At 52.9% G+C, this 21,731-nt stretch overlaps 1 protein-coding gene across 2 annotated transcripts in view; it reads left to right on the forward strand.

The window, feature by feature from the left end:
* CLPX (caseinolytic mitochondrial matrix peptidase chaperone subunit X) overlaps nucleotides 1-21,731 on the forward strand; it is a 54,217-nt gene that overhangs the window by 5,069 nt on the left and 27,417 nt on the right. For both annotated transcript variants that reach the window (XM_075346019.1, XM_075346020.1), the window contains exons 2-4: nucleotides 2,577-2,734; nucleotides 2,825-2,942; nucleotides 3,032-3,186. In XM_075346019.1, coding sequence (XP_075202134.1) covers nucleotides 2,577-2,734; nucleotides 2,825-2,942; nucleotides 3,032-3,186 — 431 coding nt within the window. The remainder of the gene's footprint in view (nucleotides 1-2,576; nucleotides 2,735-2,824; nucleotides 2,943-3,031; nucleotides 3,187-21,731) is intronic.

Consider the following 21,731-nt stretch of genomic DNA (forward strand, 5'->3'; position numbering starts at 1 on the left):
GTAAAGCACCCTTAAGTGTCTATCTTTAAGGTAGGTCTTCAATGCCTGACTGTTAGGGTGAGACACCCGGCACCACCACTGATCAACTGTTCCCAGTGTCGGCGGCCACCAGAACTGCTCAGTTGTGGATCTGCACGGCTCCGTTGATGGAATAGTGTCCGCTGCATGGTACTGCACACCACACCTTATTGATCTGAATAGCGGGCGGATGTGAAGTCCCTGGTTGCAGCCACTATAGAACTGACAGAGCTGTGCTGTGCTCCATATCTGAGCAGTTCCAAAAGGCACCGATGCTGGGAACACACAGCTGATCAATGGGGGTGCCTGGTGTCATTGGATCATTGGTGGCCTATGCTATGTCTTATTGTCCAGTGGATGGTCCTACAACAAAGTGAGACAATCCTACCTGTATGACTATGCATATAGAGCTGACTGGTAATGACTAATAGGACCGCCCACTGGACTAGTGATTTCAATGACTAAAATACAAGATATGAGGAATCCTCTCCCTCTAAGGCTACTTTCACACATCCGGTTTGAGCCGTGCGGCTCAATCCGGCTGTGAAGCCTATGCAACGGATGCGGTGAAAACACCGCATCCTTTGCATAAGTTTTTTACATGCGGCCGGTCCGGTTTTTGCCGCTTGCAGCATGCTACTGAGCATGCGCAGTGGCAGAAACCGCATGCGGCGGCCGGATGCGGTTTTTGCCGCATCGTGCCGCATCCGGCATCCATAGGGATGCATTGGGAAAAGCGCCGCATCGGCTGGATGCGGCGCGATGCGTTTTTTTGACGGCGCAAAAAACGTTGCAGGGAATGTTCCATCCGGCCGCCGCATCGGCTAAATCTGCCGTATGCGGCAAAAACCGGACCGAACGCAAGCCCATGCGGCACAATGCGGCACTAATTAAAGTCTATGCAGGAAAAGCGCAACCGGCAGCAAAAAAAAACGGTTGCGGTTTTCCTGCAAAGTGCCGAATTGTGCCGCATTGCAAAAGCCGGAGGTGTGAAAGCAGCCTAACCTATACATGATTCTGCTGAGCTTCTTCTCTATACCTTCGCTATCCACAGCTTGGGCTTGAACGTGACAGGTTCCATTTAACCAAAGAAAGGAACTGTAGCAATCTCCGAGGGACAGAATGGAGCTGATGGCAGCCATGTTTGCAGCATTGTGCCTCCTCCATTACTTAATAGGGTCGCAGTCCTCCTACCTTCACACACTTACACTGTGACTTTTCACAGGTTGAAGCAGAACTGGATTAATCCTTGGAGCCAGAAGCTGATAGAAGTGTACATATGTCTGGTGTACTGAATGTGCTAAAATGTATTTTCCACTTGGAGCAGCCCGCTCGTCTGTGTGATGCCCCCCTGACCCCTGTGTGCTACCAGATGGGGGTCTGTCCCTGCGATCTCACACTGGCCAATCAGTGATGTCTGTGTAATAACATATTGAGACATGGCCCTAGATAAATGAAAGGTAACAGGCAATGGCTGTAGGGATAAGGGGAACGGTACAGCAACGAATGCTAACAATTCTGGAAGTTTTTATTTTCTTTTATGACGCAATGAATACAAGAATTTCTTAAAACGCGAATGTTCCTGTTGGATAAAAGTGACTATCGCTATATAAAAGATTTAATGTATTACTGCTACGTCCTAGTGCTGTTTATTAGTGATGGGAGAGCAGGTACTCGAAACAAGCAGGTCAGACGCTCGGGTTTTCAACTCCACTATCGAGTATAATTGAAGTCCATGGAAAACGTGAGCATTTTCCCAGATCTTCCAGAAAAATGCTCAAATCCCCCAATGACTTTCATTATATTCTGTACACAAATTTGGGAGTCCTGAGCATAGTGGTAGTGCTCGCTCTTCCCTACTACTTAATAATGGGTTCTGGGTCTCCCACAGATTAGTCAAAATCCCGCCCTGAAGTCCAGAGTTCCTGCGTGGGCCGCACACAGTAAGTCTATGGCTATATACATTCACTCTGAGCGGTGTACGGACCCCCTAGACTTACTATGGAGCTTGTATATTGCTCTGTGCCCACTCATTATGGAGCTCTGGACTTCAGAGGTACGTCTACTGATCACTGGGGACTCGTGACCTGTACCACAACCGATCAACATCAAATTTATGGAAAATGAACAACCACATAAGTCACTGGGGTCCATGAGGCACTCTGTGACAATCGGGTCAACTGTCTTGCCCTCGTGCAGTAATTTTGTCTGTCTGACAATTAATACCGCAGATGCAAACAGCAGTATTATGGCATTTTCTTTGGTGTCTTCCTTTGTTTTCCTGCCCTTAAGAGTATATTGCTACCAATGTAGATGCTTTCTCGGTGGGATCCTGGGCCCTCTGAAGTCCTGAGATAACGGCACTTGGGAATCTAGGCTGAGAATCGGTGAAATGGCTAGTATTTATAGCAATGTGGTGTAACTGGTTCTTGGGAGCAGTTTCCTCTTTTTATGACTATTAATATTGCATACTTGTTCTTTATGGAAGTTTTCATGTAACATTGCTGTATAAACCATTGATCTTTACAGTAAATTGACACTTGTCTCTGTTTTTATAGGAGTTGCTTGCGGTCGGGGACATCTGGTTGTTTTTAGAAGACCTGGAACTCTAGACGCTCCTGTAAGGAGGAAGATACAGTTTAGAGCCTTCTCAGAGACTACTGTGTATTTTGCCTCTAAAGATGGCGCCAGCAAGGATGGATCAGGCGATGGAAAGGTAGAGTTAGTTTAGAGGACCCGCCACCCTGTCCAGTAATGCTGGAGCTTCATTTTAGTCCTTCCTTTGATGCCCTTTTTCTATGCGCAGAAAACTGTGAATGAAGGAGGAGGTGGTAAGAAGTCATCTGGCAGTTCTGGGAAAGGTGGGAATCAGCTGCGCTGCCCGAAGTGCGGAGATCTGTGCACCCACGTGGAGACGTTTGTCTGTAAGTTCTCCTATAGTTGCAGCCATTGATATAACTTGATCACATCTGTGACGATTCTCACTAAATCCTTGTGCCCTTCATCTCTACAGCCTCCACCCGATTCGTAAAGTGCGAGAAATGCCACCACTTCTTTGTCGTCCTGTCCGAGGCGGATTCAAAGAAATCAATAAACCGAGAGCCCGAGACCGCTGCCGAAGCTGTGAAACTGGCATTTCAACAGAAACCTCCCCCACCACCCAAAAAGGTGCCCTGAGCAACTCATTGAGGGTCAAATCCGTCTGGATTTCCATCTGTGATGTAGTCTTTGGGAATGGGTTATGTAATACATGAGCTGATGTGTATAAGCTGGCTGTTATTTCTGTATAGAAGGAAAAAATTCAGTTTAAAGACCAGTTTTATTTCAGAAAACAAACTTCTCTAACTTCTTGTAATGTATTTTCCATTTTTAACTTTTTACTGCCAGGCCTCATGTACATCTTAGGGTATGTTCACACATCAGGTTTTTGCTGTGCGGCACAATCCGGCGATTTGCGGGAAAAACGCATATTTTTTATATTTTTCCTCCGGGTGTGGTTTTTCCTCATAGACTTTTATTAGCTCCGGATTGTGCCACATGTACTTGCGTTTGATCCGGTTTTTGCCAGATGCCTCCGGCAGCCGCACAGGACGCAGAGGAACGTTTTTTTACCAGGTGCGGCGCTGTGCGGTATGGTGCATAATGAAAGTCTATGTGCGCCGGATACGGTGGCATGCTTCAAACGCCGGAAGCAGGTACTGTATCCGGTTTTTACTTCTGAGCATGCCCAGAAGTGATATAAATTCATTGCTTGTCAGAAAATCACTCACTCACTCTCTCAAACTCTCACTGACTCACTCACTCACTGACTGACTGACTGACTGACTCATTCACTCTCACCCACTCACCGATCACGGGCGCGGTGCTGCACGGCTGTCACAAAGCTCTGGCGTGTTCTCCTGATTTTTAAAATGCCGGACGCCCATTATTCAATCTCGTATTCACTGCTTCCCCCACCCACCAGCGCCTATGATTGGTTGCAGTCAGACACGCCCCCACGCTGAGTGACAGCTGTCTCACTGCAACCAATCACAGCCGCCGGTAGGCGTGGCTATATCTTGCAGTTAAATAAATATATAAATATTTAAAAATAAAACGGCGTGCGGTATCCCCCCCCCCTCCCCCACCCCAATTTTGATACCAGCCAAGATAAAGGCATATAGCTGGAGGCTGGTATTCTCAGGATGGGGAGCTCCACGTTATGGGGAGCCCCCCAGCCTAAAAATATCAGCCAACAGCTGTCCGGAATTGCCGCATCCATTAGATGCGACAGTCCCGAGACTCTACCCGGCTCATCCCGAATTGCCCTGGTGCGGTGGCAATTGGAGTAATAAGTGTTTAATCATAGCAGGCGTCTATGAGACACCCCCAATGATTAACGTGTAAGTGACAGTAAATAAACACACACACACACACACACACACACCCAAAAAAAATACTTTATTTGAAATAAAAGACAAAAAACACCCTCTTTCACCATTTTATTAAAATCCCCAAATACCCCTCCAGGTCCGACATAATCCACAGAGGTCCCACGACGCTTTCAGCTCTGCTACATGAAGCTGATAGAGCGCAGCCGTGTTCTCCTGACGCTCCTATCAGCTCCACGCAGCAACTGAAGTGAATCGCGCTGTCAGCGGGGACATCACTGAGGTAGTGTCGGGATGTGTGCGGTGATGATGAGTGCGGTAGTGTAGGGGGTGTGCCTGCGTATGCGGAGATGTGTGCGGTAGTGCAGGGGTGTGCGCTAGTGCAGGGGTGTGCGCTAGTGCAGGGGCGTGCGGTGATGATGCGTGTAGTAGCGCCTGCGTGTGCGGTGATGATGCGTGCGGTTGTGCAGGGGTGTGCGGTGATGGTGGGGGCGGTAGTGCCTACGTGTGCGGTGATGGTGGGGGCGGTAGTGCCTGCGTGTGCGGTGATGGTGGGGGCGGTAGTGCCTGCGTGTGCGGTGATGGTGGGGGCGGTAGGGCCTGCGTGTGAGGTCATGGTGGGGGCGGTAGGGCCTGCGTGTGAGGTCATGGTGGGGGCGGTAGGGCCTGCGTGTGAGGTGATGGTGGGGGCGGTAGGGCCTGCGTGTGAGGTGATGGTGGGGGCGGTAGGGCCTGCGTGTGAGGTGATGGTGGGGGCGGTAGGGCCTGCGTATGAGGTGATGGTGGGGGCGGTAGTGCCTGCGTGTGCGGTGATGGTGGGGGCGGTAGTGCCTGCGTGTGCGGTGATGGTGGGGGCGGTAGTGCCTGCGTGTGCGGTGATGGTGGGGGCGGTAGTGCCTGCGTGTGCGGTGATGGTGGGGGCGGTAGTGCCTGCGTGTGCGGTGATGGTGGGGGCGGTAGGGCCTGCGTGTGAGGTGATGGTGGGGGCGGTAGGGCCTGCGTGTGAGGTCATGGTGGGGGCGGTAGGGCCTGCGTGTGAGGTCATGGTGGGGGCGGTAGGGCCTGCGTGTGAGGTCATGGTGGGGGCGGTAGGGCCTGCGTGTGAGGTCATGGTGGGGGCGGTAGGGCCTGCGTGTGAGGTCATGGTGGGGGCGGTAGGGCCTGCGTGTGAGGTCATGGTGGGGGCGGTAGGGCCTGCGTGTGAGGTCATGGTGGGGGCGGTAGGGCCTGCGTGTGAGGTCATGGTGGGGGCGGTAGGGCCTGCGTGTGAGGTGATGGTGGGGGCGGTAGGGCCTGCGTGTGAGGTGATGGTGGGGGCGGTAGTGCCTGCGTGTGCGGTGATGGTGGGGGCGGTAGTGCCTGCGTGTGCGGTGATGGTGGGGGCGGTAGTGCCTGCGTGTGCGGTGATGGTGGGGGCGGTAGTGCCTGCGTGTGCGGTGATGGTGGGGGCGGTAGTGCCTGCGTGTGCGGTGATGGTGGGGGCGGTAGGGCCTGCGTGTGAGGTGATGGTGGGGGCGGTAGGGCCTGCGTGTGAGGTCATGGTGGGGGCGGTAGGGCCTGCGTGTGAGGTCATGGTGGGGGCGGTAGGGCCTGCGTGTGAGGTCATGGTGGGGGCGGTAGGGCCTGCGTGTGAGGTCATGGTGGGGGCGGTAGGGCCTGCGTGTGAGGTCATGGTGGGGGCGGTAGGGCCTGCGTGTGAGGTCATGGTGGGGGCGGTAGGGCCTGCGTGTGAGGTCATGGTGGGGGCGGTAGGGCCTGCGTGTGAGGTCATGGTGGGGGCGGTAGGGCCTGCGTGTGAGGTCATGGTGGGGGCGGTAGGGCCTGCGTGTGAGGTCATGGTGGGGGCGGTAGGGCCTGCGTGTGAGGTGATGGTGGGGGCGGTAGGGCCTGCGTGTGAGGTGATGGTGGGGGCGGTAGGGCCTGCGTGTGAGGTGATGGTGGGGGCGGTAGGGCCTGCGTGTGAGGTGATGGTGGGGGCGGTAGGGCCTGCGTGTGAGGTGATGGTGGGGGCGGAAGGGCCTGCGTGTGAGGTGATGGTGGGGGCGGTAGGGCCTGCGTGTGAGGTGATGGTGGGGGCGGTAGGGCCTGCGTGTGGGGTGATGGTGGGGGCGGTAGTGCCTGCGTGTGGGGTGATGGTGGGGGCGGTAGGGCCTGCGTGTGGGGTGATGGTGGGGGCGGTAGGGCCTGCGTGTGGGGTGATGGTGGGGGCGGTAGGGCCTGCGTGTGGGGTGATGGTGGGGGCGGTAGGGCCTGCGTGTGGGGGCGGTAGGGCCTGCGTGTGGGGTCATGGTGGGGGCGGTAGGGCCTGCGTGTGGGGTGATAGGGTCTCTCTCTCTCAGCATTAAAAAAAAACAAAACTGATTCGTCCCATCAGTTTTACACAATCTGAGACGGCTCCATTGCATCAGGCACAAACTGGATTATGCCTGATTGGAAAAAAAAACGGATGTGTGAACTTAGCCTAAGAAATTAGATGTAGGTGCCACATTATGGCTACATGTTGTGTATACATGAATGTTTAGGGTGAGAACCTGAATACCGGAGACTGAATACCTCTCAGGAGATATTGGCATACAACCATATGGATGAATTGCCTTTAAATATGTGGTGAATCCTCAGCACTAAGTGCAACAGAGACTGCATCTATAATATATGGATTTATAACCAGCTCCTCATTGGAAAATGTCAAAGTGTCAATTTAACCTTAAGGGGAAACTGTCAGGTCCCCTATGCCCCTAACCCAACAGCATTCACCTCTATATGCCCAAATTCCCTCCCTAACCAGCATTGTATAGCGCTATTCACTAATATGAATGTTTAAAAAAACGACTTATGAACCTCACTGTCCCTATGCGAATTAGGGCCTTGACTAGTTGAAGGGGCGTTCGTTTCCCAGGCTATTCGGCCTTCTTTCTGTGTTATCACGCCCCTGTGGGCATAACAGGATTTCCCCGAGCCACTGCCAGCTCCTGAAGCTGGATGGACGATTCCCGGTGTCACTTGGCGCACTGCGCATGACCAGAAGTTCAAAAGATGGCTCACATACATGTCTTCTGCACTTCCAGTCATGCGCAGTGCGCCAAATGAAACCGGAAAGTGTCCACCCAGCTTCAAAGGCGCACTGACACAGCCACAATGGGCCTCACGGATGCATGAGATTTCCAGGAGCTGGCACCGACTGAGTGAAATCACTTTATCATCACGTCCACAGGGGTGTGATAACACAGAAAGAAGGCCAACTAGTCTGGGGAACTGACGCCCCTTCTACTAGTCAGGGTCCACCCAGCTTCAAAGGTGCACTGACACAGCCGAAATGTGCGAAATTTCCAGAAGCTGGTGATGATGCTGCCTTGTGGAAATCATGTGACCACACCCACAGGGGCATAATAACATGGAAAGAGGGCGGACTAGACTGGGGAAAGATCGCCCCTGCGACTGGTCACAGGCCTAATTAGCATAGGAACAGCGAGATTTATAGGGTGTGGTGGTGGTTTAAAAAAAAAAAAACGCATTGGTGACTAGCGTTATACAGGGCTGGTAAGGGAGGGAATTTGGGCCTACAGGTATAAATGCTGCTGGGTTGGAGGCATAGGGGAACTGATGGGTTCCCTTTTTAAAAAGGGGTTATACAAGTTTGGAGCCAATGGCTCTGCTGTATGGATGTGAGCCAAAATGTTCTTGAAAGATGGCAAATAGAGGAAATGAAACACTGACGATGGTTTAGTAAAAAGTTACAAAACTTTCTTTGTCGCTCCTAATTGGGAGACCCAGACAATTGGGTGTATAGCTATGCCTCCGGAGGCCACACAAAGTATTACACTAAAAGTGTAAAGCCCCTCCCCTTCAGCCTATACACCCCCCGTAGTGCTACGGGCTCATCAGTTTTTATGCTTTGTGCGAAGGAGGTCAGACATCCACGCATAGCTCCACAGCTTAGTCAGCAGCAGCTGCTGACTATGTCGGATGGAAGAAAAGAGGGCCCATAACAGGGCCCCCAGCATGCTCCCTTCTCACCCCACTCTTGGCGGTGTTGTTAAGGTTGAGGTATCCATTGCGGGTACGGAGGCTGGAGCCCACATGCTGCTTTCCTTCCCCATCCCTCAATTAGGGCTCTGGGTGAAGTGGGATCCCATCGGTCTCCAGGCACAGGAGACCGTGCTCCATCCACAGCTCCTGAGGACCCTGCTGGATAGGAGCCGAGTATCGTTCAGGAACATGGCCCTGCTACTTGGAGCTACTCTGTGTCCCCGTGGGGACCGCGCACAGCAACACTTCAGCATTGCTGGGTGTGCTAGTGCACCGGGGACAGCAGCGCTGGCTGCATTTGTGCCACTATACACTTCAGCGTCGCTGAGTGTGTTTGTGTCTTTCTTCCCGCCCCCAGCCCTGCCAGTCAGGGGAAGGGCGGGACGCTGTACAGGTCGGCAGCACTGAGGGCTGGAGCATGCTTTGCATACTCCACCCCCTCACTCTGCACAGTGGGGCACCAGTTCCCGCACTTTTCTGGGTCACGCCCACGGCTCCCTCCTCTCCCCAGGACGCTGGCAGCCATTCCTCTCAGCTCTGCTAACGCTGGAGAGGAGAGACAAGCTCAGGGAGACCCAGGCAGGAATTCTGGTGCCCACACAAACGCTTTGCGCAGGCGGTAAGCAGCACCTGTGGTGCTGGCCCCACTAGTGCAGAAGTGTATTTATAGTTTATATGATTATAGTCTATACTTTACACTGTATGGTGCACTGTTGATTTGTGGCTATATACCCTCCTGTATTGCTCAGAGGAGACAACAGCATGTCGTCCACAAATAGCAAGGGTGCCAAAGCACAGACTTACTATGCTGCCTGTGCAGCATGTACGGCTATACTGCCGGCAGGTTCCACTGACCCTCATTGTGTGCAATGCTCGGCCCCTGTGGCACTTTCTCAGCCAGAGCCTCTGCTACGGGTGGCCCAGGGAGAACCACCTGTTAACACTGTCCAGGTGACAGGGACGGAGTTTGCAGTTTTTACTGAAAGACTTTCTGAGACTATGGCTAAGATATTAGAAGCCTTGCAGTCCAGGCCGGCATCTCAAGCCAGGGGCACTGTGGAATCATTGTCCCCTGGTTCCCCTCAGTGGGAACAGCAATGTCTTCCCGGGGTGTCCCATGGATCCCAGGGTGAGGTCTCTGACACGGACCGCAGCCCCAGACCGACTAAGCGAGCTCGCTGGGAAATCCCCTCGACCTCATCACATTGTTCAGGGTCTCAGAAGATGAAGCGGAGGTAGCTGATCAGGATTCTGATCCTGAGGCCGCTCTCAACCTTGATACTCCTGATGGTGACTCCATAGTGAATGATCTTATCGCGTCCATACATCAAATGTTGGATATTTCTCCCTCAGCTCCTCCAGTGGAGGAGTCAGCCTCTCAGCAGGAGAAATTCCGTTTCAGGTTTCCCAAGCGTACAAGGAGTATGTTTCTGGACCACTCTGACTTCAGAGAGGCAGTCCAGAAACACCGAGCTTGTCCAGATAAGCGTTTTTCCAAGCGCCTTAAGGATACACGTTACCCTTTCCCCCCTGACGTGGTCAAGGGCTGGACTCAGTGTCCCAAGGTGGATCCTCCAATCTCCAGACTGGCGGCTAGATCCATAGTTGCAGTGGAAGATGGAGCTTCACTCAAGGATGCCACTGACAGACAGATGGAGCTCTGGTTGAAATCCATCTATGAAGCTATCGGCGCGTCTTTTGCTCCAGCATTCGCAGCCGTATGGGCACTCCAAGCTATCTCAGCTGGTCAGGCGCAAATTGACGCACTCACACGTACGTCTGCGCCGCAGGTGGCGTCCATAACCTCTCAAACGACGGCATTTGCGTCCTACGCTATTAATGCTGTCCTGGACTCTGCGACCCGTACGGCGGTTGCAGCCGTCAATTCGGTGGCAATACGCAGGGCCTTGTGGCTGCGGGAATGGAAGGCAGATTCGGCTTCCAAAAAGTGCTTAACTGGATTGCCATTTTCTGGCGACCGTTTGATGATTTCATCCAATCTCTCACCAAACAAACAATCCAAGGGAAAGGAAACATCCTTACCCCAGGCCAAACCAAAAACACCCCAACAGAGGAGGGGACAGTCGAGGTTTCGGTCCTTTCGGGGTACGGGCAGGTCCCAATTCTCCTCGTCCAAAAGGCCTCAGAAGGATCAGAGGAACTCCGACGCATGGCGGTCTAAATCACGCCCTAAAAAGACCGCCGGAGGTGCCGCTACCAAGGCGGCTTCCTCATGACTTACGGCCTCCTCACACCGCATCCTCGGTCGGTGGCAGGCTCTCCCGCTTTTGCGACACCTGGCTGCCACAAGTAAAAGACCGTTGGGTGAGAGACATTTTGTCTCACGGTTACAGGATAGAGTTCAGCTCTCGTCCTCCGACTCGATTCTTCAGAACATCTCCGCCTCTCGAGCGAGCCGAGGCTCTTCTGCAGGCGGTGGGCATTCTGAAGGCAGAAGGAGTGGTGGTCCCGGTTCCTCTTCAGCAACAGGGTCACGGTTTCTACTCCAACCTGTTTGTGGTTCCAAAGAAGGACGGGTCCTTCCGTCCTGTTTTGGACCTAAAACTGCTCAACAAACACGTAAGGACCAGGCGGTTCCGGATGGAATCCCTCCGCTCCGTCATCGCCTCAATGTCCCAAGGAGATTTCCTAGCATCGATCGATATCAAGGATGCTTATCTCCACGTACCAATTGCTCCAGAGCATCAGCGCTTCTTGCGCTTCGCCATAGGAGACGAACACCTTCAGTTCGCGGCACTGCCGTTCGGCCTGGCGACAGCCCCAAGGGTTTTCACCAAGGTCATGGCTACAGTAGTTGCGGTCCTCCACTCTCAGGGTCACTCAGTGATACCTTACTTAGACGATCTGCTGGTCAAGGCACCCTCTCAAGAGGCATGCCAACACAGCCTCAACGTTACTCTGGAGATTCTCCAGAGTTTCGGGTGGATCATCAATTTTCCAAAGTCAAATCTGACACCGGTCCAATCACTGACATATCTTGGCATGGAGTTTCATACTCTTCCAGCGATAGTGAAGCTTCCGCTGGACAAACAGCGTTCACTACAGACAGGGGTACAATCTCTCCTTCAAGGTCGGTCACACCCCTTGAGGCGCCTCATGCACTTCCTGGGGAAGATGGTGGCAGCAATGGAAGCAGTTCCTTTCGCGCAGTTTCACCTGCGTCCTCTTCAATGGGACATCCTACGCAAGTGGGACAGGAGGCCGACGTCCCTAGACAGGAACGTCTCCCTCTCTCAAGCAACCAAAGCTTCCCTTCGGTGGTGGCTTCTTCCCACCTCATTATCGAAAGGAAAATCCTTCCTACCCCCATCCTGGGCGGTGGTCACGACGGACGCGAGCCTGTCAGGGTGGGGAGCAGTTTTTCTCCACCACAGGGCTCAGGGTACGTGGACTCAGCAAGAGTCCTCACTTCAGATCAATGTTCTGGAGATCAGGGCAGTGTATCTTGCCCTAAAAGCGTTCCAGCAGTGGCTGGAAGGCAAGCAGATCCGAATTCAGTCGGACAACTCCACAGCGGTGGCTTACATCAACCACCAAGGTGGGACACGCAGTCGGCAAGCCTTCCAGGAAGTCCGGAGGATTCTGCTGTGGGTGGAAGCCACAGCATCCACCATATCCGCAGTTCACATCCCGGGCGTAGAAAACTGGGAAGCAGACTTTCTCAGTCGCCAGGGCATGGACGCAGGGGAATGGTCCCTTCACCCGGACGTGTTTCAGGAGATCTGTTGCCGCTGGGGGATGCCGGACGTCGACCTAATGGCGTCACGGCACAACAACAAGGTCCCAACATTCATGGCTCGATCTCAAGATCACAGAGCTCTGGCGGCAGACGCCTTAGTTCAGGATTGGTCGCAGTTTCAGCTTCCTTATGTGTTTCCTCCTCTGGCTCTGTTGCCCAGAGTGTTACGCAAGATAAGGGCCGACTGCCGCCGTGCCATCCTCGTCGCTCCAGACTGGCCGAGGAGGTCGTGGTACCCGGATCTGTGGCATCTCACGGTCGGCCAACCGTGGGCACTGCCAGACCGACCAGATTTGCTATCTCAAGGGCCGTTTTTCCATCTGAATTCTGCGGCCCTCAACCTGACTGTGTGGCCATTGAGTCCTGGATCCTAGCGTCTTCAGGATTATCTCAAGAGGTCATTGCCACTATGAGACAGGCTAGGAAACCAACGTCCGCCAAGATTTCCTCCCTAAGGTGGTATCCCCTTTTCATCTCAATCAGGACATCTCCTTACCCTCGTTTTGTCCTCATCCAGTTCACCAATGTGAAAAGGATTTGCACTTGTTAGATCTGGTGAGAGCACTCAGACTCTACATTTCTCGTACGGCGCCCCTGCGCCGCTCCGATGCACTCTTTGTCCTTGTCGCTGGCCAGCGTAAAGGGACACAAGCTTCCAAATCAACCCTGGCTCGGTGGATCAAGGAACCAATTCTCGAAGCTTACCGTTCCTCGGGGCTTCCGGTTCCCTCAGGACTGAAGGCCCATTCTACCAGGGCCGTGGGAGCGTCCTGGGCCTTGCGACACCAGGCTACGGCTCAGCAGGTGTGTCAGGCAGCTACCTGGTCGAGCCTGCACACTTTCACGAAACACTATCAAGTGCATACCTATGCTTCGGCAGATGCCAGCCTAGGTAGGCGAGTCCTTCAGGCGGCAGTTGCCCACCTGTAGGACGGAGCCGTTACGGCTCTATTATGAGGTATTATTTACCCACCCAGGGACTGCTTTTGGACGTCCCAATTGTCTGGGTCTCCCAATTAGGAGCGACAAAGAAGGGAATTTTGTTTACTTACCGTAAATTCCTTTTCTTTTTCGCTCCTAATTGGGAGACCCAGACAATTGGGTGTATAGCTACTGCCTCCGGAGGCCGCACAAAGTACTACACTTAAAAGTGTAAGGCCCCTCCCCTTCTGGCTATACACCCCCCCCGTGGGAGCACGGGTCCTTCAGTTTTTTGCTTTGTGCGAAGGAGGTCAGACACGCACGCATAGCTCCACTGTTTAGTCAGCAGCAGCTGCTGACTATGTCGGATGGAAGAAAAGAGGACCCATACAAGGGTCCCCAGCATGCTCCCTTCTCACCCCACTTTTTGTCGGTGGTGCTTGTTAAGGTTGAGGTACCCATTGCGGGTACGGAGGCTGGAGCCCACATGCTGATTCCTTCCCCATCCCCATTAGGGCTCTGGGCGAAGTGGGATTTTACCGGTCTCCAGGCACAGAGACCGTGCTCCATCCGCAGCCCCTGGAGAAGCCGCTGGATATGGAGCTGAGTATCGTCAGGGACATGGCCCTGCTCCGTCAAGGTACTCTGTGTCCCCGTGCATACGCGCGCACACCGCAGCATTGCTGGGTGTGTTAGTGCGTCGGGGACAACAGCGCTGCTGCGCTTGTGCCATTTCCTCACTTCAGCTTAGCTGAGTGGGTAGACTCAGGGAGAACGGTCGCGCCGGCCGCTGGGACTGCGACGCGGCTGGGACTTGTGGTGCGCCGGGGACTTCCGCGCTGGCCGTGCATATATCACGGCCGCGCTTATTACTACAGTCCCCGGCTTTTGCGGCCTAGTTCGTTCGTTCCCGCCTCCGCACCTGCCAGTCAGGAGGAGGGCGGGACGCTGTACAGAGCATCAGCGCTGAGGGCTGGAGTCGTTTTTACATACTCCAGCCCTCACACCAGGCACAGTAGGACGCAGTTTCCCGCTCTGTTTGTGGCACGCCCACGGTCCGCCCCTCTTCACATAACGCCGGCAGCCATTCCTGCCTGCACGCTGAGCTGCAGAGGGGAGACGGGGAGACCCAGACACGGGATTCTACGGCCTCATACCCGCTGTTCTGCGGGCGGTAAGCAGCCCTCAAGGGCTCACCCCCACTTGTGCCGTTTGTATACTGAGTATTTTGTGTTGCAAATACTTTGTACTGTACGGTCGCTGGTGATTCTCGGCTATATACCCTCCTAGATTACAAGGAGGCAACAGCATGTCGTCCGCAAAACGCAAGGGTGCCAAGGCACAGACATTATATGCTGACTGTACCGCATGTGGGGCTGCTCTACCGGCAGGTTCCACTGAACCCCATTGTGTGCAGTGCTCGGCCCCTGTGCAACTTGCACAGCCGGGGCCTCTGCTGGACGTGACCCAGGGTGTACCACCTGTGAATGCTGTCCAGGTGACAGGAACGGAGTTTGCAGCTTTTGCTGACAGATTGTCTATGACCATGTCAAGGATTCTTGAAACATTGCAGTCTAGACCAGTAACTCAGACCATGGACACTGTGGCATCATTGCTCCCTGGTCCCCCTCAGCTGGAACACTTCCAAGCTCCGGGGGTGTCACATGCACCCCAGGGTGACGATTCTGACTCGGACGACAGTCCCAGACAACCTAAGCGGGCTCGTTATGAGGGGCCCTCAACTTCGTCTCACTGGTCAGGGTCCCAGCGGGACGGATCTAGGGGTGATGAGGCGGATGTAACTGATCAAGATTCTGATCCTGGGTCCGCCCTCAATCTGGATACACCGGATGGTGACGCCATAGTGAATGATCTTATAGCGTCCATCAATAGGATGTTAGGTATTTCCCCGCCAGCTCTTCCTGCGCAGGAGGCAGCTTCACAGCAGGAGAAATTCCATTTCAGATATCCCAAGCGTAAATTAAGCACTTTTCTGGACCACTCTGACTTTAGAGATGCAATCCAGAAACACCACGCTTATCCTGAGAAGCGGTTTTCTAAACGGCTTAAAGATACACGCTATCCTTTTCCCCCTGACGTGGTCAAGGGTTGGACCCAGTGTCCCAAGGTGGACCCTCCAATCTCGAGGCTTGCAGCTAGATCCTTAGTTGCAGTAGAAGATGGAGCGGCACTTAAAGATGCCACTGACAGGCAGATGGAGCTCTGGCTGAAATCCATCTATGAAGCTATTGGAGCGTCGTTGGCGCCAGCTTTCGCAGCCGTATGGGCACTCCAAGCTATTTCAGCTGGGCTTATACAGGTCGACTCGGTCACACGTACATCTGCCCCGCAGGTGGCACCATTGACCTCTCAAATGTCTGCATTCGCGTCTTACGCGATTAATGCTGCCCTGGACTCTACGAGCCGTACGGCGGTGGCGTCAGCCAACTCCGTGGTTTTGCGCAGAGCCCTGTGGTTGAGAGAATGGAAAGCAGATTCTGCTTCCAAGAAGTGCTTAACCAGTTTGCCCTTTTCTCGTGACCGATTGTTTGGGGAGCGTTTGGATGAAATCATTAAACACTCCAAGGGTAAGGACTCATCCTTACCTCAACACAGACAAAACAAGCCCCAACAAAGGAGGGGTCAGTCTGGTTTTCGGTCCTTTCGAGGCTCAGGCAGGTCCCAATTCTCCTCGTCCAAGAGGACTCAAAAGGATCAGAGAGGCTCAGATTCTTGGCGGACGCAGTCACGTCCAAAAAAGACAGCAGGAAGAACCGTTACCAAGACGGCTTCCTCATGACTTTCAGCCTCCTCTCTCCGCATCCTCGGTCGGTGGCAGGCTCTCCCGCTTTGGCGGCATTTGGCTGTCACAGGTCAAAGACCGTTGGGTGAGGGACATTCTGTCTCACGGGTACAGAATAGAATTCGTCTCTCGTCCTCCAACTCGTTTCTTCAGAACTTCCCCACCGCCCGACCGAGCCGATGCTCTGCTGCAGGCGGTGACCGCTCTAAAGGCGGAAGGAGTGGTGACTTCCGTTCCTCTTCAGGAACAAGGTCACGGTTTTTACTCCAATCTGTTTGTGGTGCCAAAGAAGGACGGGTCCTTTCGGCCCGTCCTGGATCTAAAGTTGCTCAACAAACATGTAAAAACCAGGAGGTTCCGGATGGAATCTCTCCGCTCCGTCATAGCCTCAATGTCTCAAGGAGATTTCTTAGCATCAATAGACATCAAGGATGCTTATCTTCACGTGCCGATTGCGCCAGAGCATCAGCGTTTTCTACGCTTCGTTATAGAAAGCGAACACCTGCAGTTCGTAGCGTTACCTTTCGGGCTGGCAACAGCCCCTCGGGTCTTCACCAAGGTCATGGCAGCAGTAGTAGCTGTCCTGCACTCGCAGGGTCACTCCGTGATCCCGTATTTGGACGATCTACTTATAAAGGCACCCTCTCAAGAGGCATGCCAACACAGCCTGAACGTGGCACTGAAGACTCTCCAGAGTTTCGGGTGGATTATCAACTTTTCAAAGTCAAATCTAACCCCGACCCAATCACTAACATATCTTGGCATGGAGTTTCATACTCTCTCAGCGATAGTGAAGCTTCCACTGGACAAGCAGTGCTCTCTGCAGACAGGGGTGCAATCTCTCCTGCAGAACCAGTCCCACTCCTTGAGGCGCCTCATGCATTTCCTAGGGAAGATGGTGGCAGCAATGGAAGCAGTCCCTTTCGCGCAGTTTCATCTGCGCCCTCTACAATGGGACATTCTCCGCCAATGGGACGGGAAGTCGACGTCCCTCGACAGGGATGTCTACCTCTCTCAGGCAACCAAGGACTCTCTCCGTTGGTGGCTTCTTCCCACCTCATTGTCAAAAGGAAAGTCGTTCCTACCCCCATCCTGGGCGGTGGTCACGACAGATGCGAGCCTATCAGGGTGGGGAGCAGTGTTTCTTCACCACAGGGCTCAGGGTATGTGGACTCAGAGAGAGTCCACCCTTCAGATCAATGTTCTGGAAATCAGAGCAGTCTATCTTGCTCTGCGAGCCTTCCAACAGTGGCTGGAGGGCAAGCAGATCCGGATTCAGTCGGACAATTCCACAGCGGTGGCGTACATCAACCACCAACGGGGAACACGCAGTCGACAAGCCTTTCAAGAAGTCCGGCGGATTCTGACGTGGGTGGAAAACACAGCATCCACCATATCCGCAGTTCACATCCCAGGCGTGGAAAACTGGGAAGCAGACTCTCAGTCGCCAGGGCATGGACGCAGGGGAATGGTCCCTTCACCCGGACGTGTTTCAGGAGATCTGTCGCCGCTGGGGGATGCCGGACGTCGACCTGATGGCGTCACGGCACAACAACAAGGTCCCGGTTTTCATGGCACGGTCTCACGATCACCGAGCTCTGGCGGCAGACGCCTTAGTTCAGGATTGGTCGCACTTCCGACTACCTTATGTGTTTCCACCTCTGGCATTGTTGCCCAGAGTGCTCCGCAAAATCAGGTCCGACTGCCGTTGCGCCATTCTCGTCGCTCCAGACTGGCCAAGGAGGTCGTGGTACCCGGATCTGTGGCATCTCACGGTAGGACAACCGTGGGCGCTACCAGGCCGTCCAGACTTGCTGTCTCAAGGGCCGTTTTTCCATCTGAATTCTGCGGCCCTGAACCTGACTGTGTGGCCATTGAGTCCTGGATCCTAGGGACCTCAGGTTTATCTCATGATGTTGTTGCCACCATGAGACAGGCTAGGAAACCATCCTCCGCCATGATCTACCACAGAACGTGGAAGATATTCTTATCTTGGTGCTCTGCTCAGGGAGTTTCTCCCTGGCCATTTGCATTACCTATTTTTCTTTCCTTCCTGCAGTCTGGGTTGGAAAAAGGTTTGTCGCTTAGCTCCCTTAAAGGACAAGTCTCTGCGCTATCCGTATTCTTTCAGAAGCGCCTGGCGCGACTTCCTAAGGTACGCACGTTCCTGCAAGGGGTTTGTCATATCATTCCCCCTTACAGGCGGCCATTGGAACCCTGGGATCTGAACAAGGTTCTGATTGCTCTCCAGAAGCCACCTTTCGAGCCTATGAAGGAGATTTCCTTTTCTCGGCTTTCACAGAAAGTGGCTTTTCTGGTGGCGGTCACGTCTCTTCGGAGAGTGTCAGAGCTGGCGGCGTTATCTTGCAAATCTCCCTTCCTGGTGTTTCACCAAGACAAGGTAGTACTGCGTCCAATTCCAGAGTTTCTTCCCAAGGTGGTATCTTCCTTTCATCTCAATCAGGATATCACTTTAACATCTTTGTGTCCGCATCCAGTTCACCATTTTGAAAAGGGTTTACATCTGTTGGACCTGGTGAGAGCACTCAGGATCTACATTTCCCGCACGGCGTCTCTGCGCCGTTCGGATGCACTCTTTATCCTGGTCGCTGGTCAGCATAAAGGGTCGCAAGCTTCCAAATCCACCCTTGCGCGGTGGATCAAGGAACCAATTCTTCACGCCTACCGTTCTGCTGGGCTTCCGACTCCTTCTGGACTGAAGGCCCATTCTACCAGAGCCGTGGGTGCGTCCTGGGCATTACGGCATCAGGCTACGGCTCAGCAGGTGTGCCAGGCGGCTACCTGGTCGAGTCTGCACACTTTCACCAAGCATTATCAGGTGCATACCTACGCTTCGGCGGATGCCAGCCTAGGTAGACAAGTCCTGCAGGCGGCGGTGGCCCACCTGTAAGAAAGGGCTGCCTGACAGCCCGATCGCGAGGTATTATATTACCCACCCAGGGACTGCTTTTGGACGTCCCAATTGTCTGGGTCTCCCAATTAGGAGCGAAAAAGAAGGGAATTTTGTTTACTTACCGTAAATTCCTTTTCTTCTAGCTCCAATTGGGAGACCCAGCACCCGCCCTGTTTTTCTGAGGGTATTTGTTTTTCGGGTGCACATGTTGTTCATGTTAATAACTTACGTTCTCCGATATTGTTTATCGGATTGAATTTGTTTTTGAAACAGTTATTGGCTTTCCTCCTTCTTGCTTTTGCACTAAAACTGAAGGACCCGTGCTCCCACGGGGGGGTGTATAGCCAGAAGGGGAGGGGCCTTACACTTTTAAGTGTAGTACTTTGTGCGGCCTCCGGAGGCAGTAGCTATACACCCAATTGTCTGGGTCTCCCAATTGGAGCTAGAAGAAAAGGAATTTACGGTAAGTAAACAAAATTCCCTTCTTCTTCTAGCTCCAATTGGGAGACCCAGCACCCGCCCCTGTTGTTGTATACACATGTTGTTCATGTTAAATGGTTTCAGTTCTCCGATATTCCTTCGGATTGAATTTACTTTAAACCAGTTTATAATTTTTTCCTCCTTCTTGCTTTTGCACCAAAACTGATGAGCCCGTAGCAGTACGGGGGGTGTATAGGCAGAAGGGGTGGGGCTTTACACTTTTAGTGTAATACTTTGTGTGGCCTCCGGAGGCATAGCTATACACCCAATTGTCTGGGTCTCCCAATTGGAGCTAGAAGAAAAGGAATTTACGGTAAGTAAACAAAATTCCCTTCTTCCCTAATGCTATAATTAAACTGGAAAATCTCTATAATGGTACGCTCACACTAGAGTATAGAAAAAAATCGGTCCGATTCTGATCCAGAAAATTTGAATGAGTGTTATGCATATGTCATTGTGTAGGCTTTAACACGCACCAGCACCGCCTAATAGCACAACAACACTGGTCCGAGTGCAATACCCTTCATTTTTTTTTTTTTTCTCCTCCCCCCCCCCACCCCCCATCAAATTGCACTTGTCATATTTATGCGCTAGTGTGAGCGAACCTTAGAAAATGATTGTCCGCCTGAGATAGCCGCAATTGTTAGATAGTCTAGGTTGTTGGGCAATACGTGTATGATTGACATCTAATCGGGCATTGATTAAGAACAGTATCCTGTATGACAACCTACATGAGGTGACAACAACTATGCCTATGGAAAATGGTCTCCAGAGCTCCCAATGTCTGTATCTATGCCTTACAGCTTAGTGATATGAGGGATCTGGTTGTGTCCTGACAGGTCTTGGTAAAAAAAGCGAGAGAGAATGATATATATTATTCCATTTTACCATTAAGATAATTTCTAGTTTTCTTTTTATGATGATTTTTTTCATTAGTATGGGGTTAGTCTGCAGGTAATAGCGTCTGAAAACTGCCGGCGCTTGCATATCCCCACAGCGGTATGGTTTTAGTCATGGGGGGGGAAGGGGGGGGTCGGGTGCCGGTGCGGGCTCAGTCACCGCTCTGTTTATGGACCGTATATTCGGTGTATATGTATATTATTATATATAATATTTATTCACTTTTATATAGCGCCATTAATTTCACAGCACTTTACATACCGTGTTTCCCCGAAAGTAAGACAGTGTCTTACGTTTTTTTTACCCCCAAAAGTCCCACTATGTCTTACTTTCGGGTTATGTCTTATATTGGAAAAAAATCCCACAGCAATCGCAGCAAGTCTCCATGCAATGTACCGTATGGGGACTTGCCGCGATTGCTGCACATGAGGGCACTGAGGCTGCGTGTTTTTGTATGTTGTCCGTGGTCCTAATGGACCACGGACAACATTACTGCAACATTTCTCGGTGGCCGAGCGTTCGGCTGAGCGCCCGACCGCCGGCATGTGACGGCTCTCAGTTGAGCGCACGGCCGCTGGCATGTCAGGGCACTCAGCTGAGCGCTCGGCCGCCGGCGTGTCAGGGCGCTCGGCTGGGCGCCCGACCGCCAGCATGTGACTGCTCTCAGCTGGGCGCTCGGCCGCTGGCGTGTCAGGGCGCTCAGCTGGGCGCTCGGCTGGTACTGTAAAGAAGGAAAAAAAAAAAAAATAATGCTTTCCGTTTACTATGTCTTACATTAGCCGACACCACCCCCCCCCCCCCCCCCCCCCCCCCGAAAACCCCCACTACGTCTTACTATCGGGGGTGTCTTACTATCTGGGAAACACGGTACATTGGCAACACTGTCCTCATTGGGGCTCATAATCTAAATTCCCCATTGCTGTCTTTGGAGTGTGGGGGGAAACCGGAGAATTCGGAGGAAACCCACGCAAACACGTGGAGAATATATAAGTTCCTTACAGATGTTGTCCTTGGTGGGATTTGAACCCAGGACTGCAGTGCTGGTAGCATTTTTCCACATGACCAGTTCCCTTTAACCCTTTAACAACCGCGGGCAGTAAAGTTATGTCCTAGAGGTCAGTGTTAATCCCCACCTGTTGCAGGCTGGGATCCGTGCACATGTTAACTGATTTATTCAGCTGACGCGTGCCTACTAGGCACGAGCAGAATCGCTATCCGCCTGTGCCTTTTAACCCCTTAAATGGCACTGTCAAGATGTGACAGCGCCATTTAACAATAGCGGTAGATCTGGACTCTCTGCCCGATACCGGAAGTCACGTGACGTGATCACGTGGATCTGGTGGTTGTCATGGTAGCACAGGGTCATGTGTTGACTCCTGTGTTCACATGATTCAGGTCTTGTAACAAGCAGCACTCTGCTGTTTCTTACAAGAGATGGTCATTTCTCCCAGTCTGAGCGGTGCTGCTCTGATCTGGAGAAATGAATGAGTGATCAGACTGCTGATCGTTATAATCCCCTGGGGGATCTAGTAAAATGGG

Source organism: Anomaloglossus baeobatrachus, chromosome 4 (assembly GCF_048569485.1).
Source record: "Anomaloglossus baeobatrachus isolate aAnoBae1 chromosome 4, aAnoBae1.hap1, whole genome shotgun sequence".
Classification (NCBI taxonomy): domain Eukaryota; kingdom Metazoa; phylum Chordata; class Amphibia; order Anura; family Aromobatidae; genus Anomaloglossus; species Anomaloglossus baeobatrachus.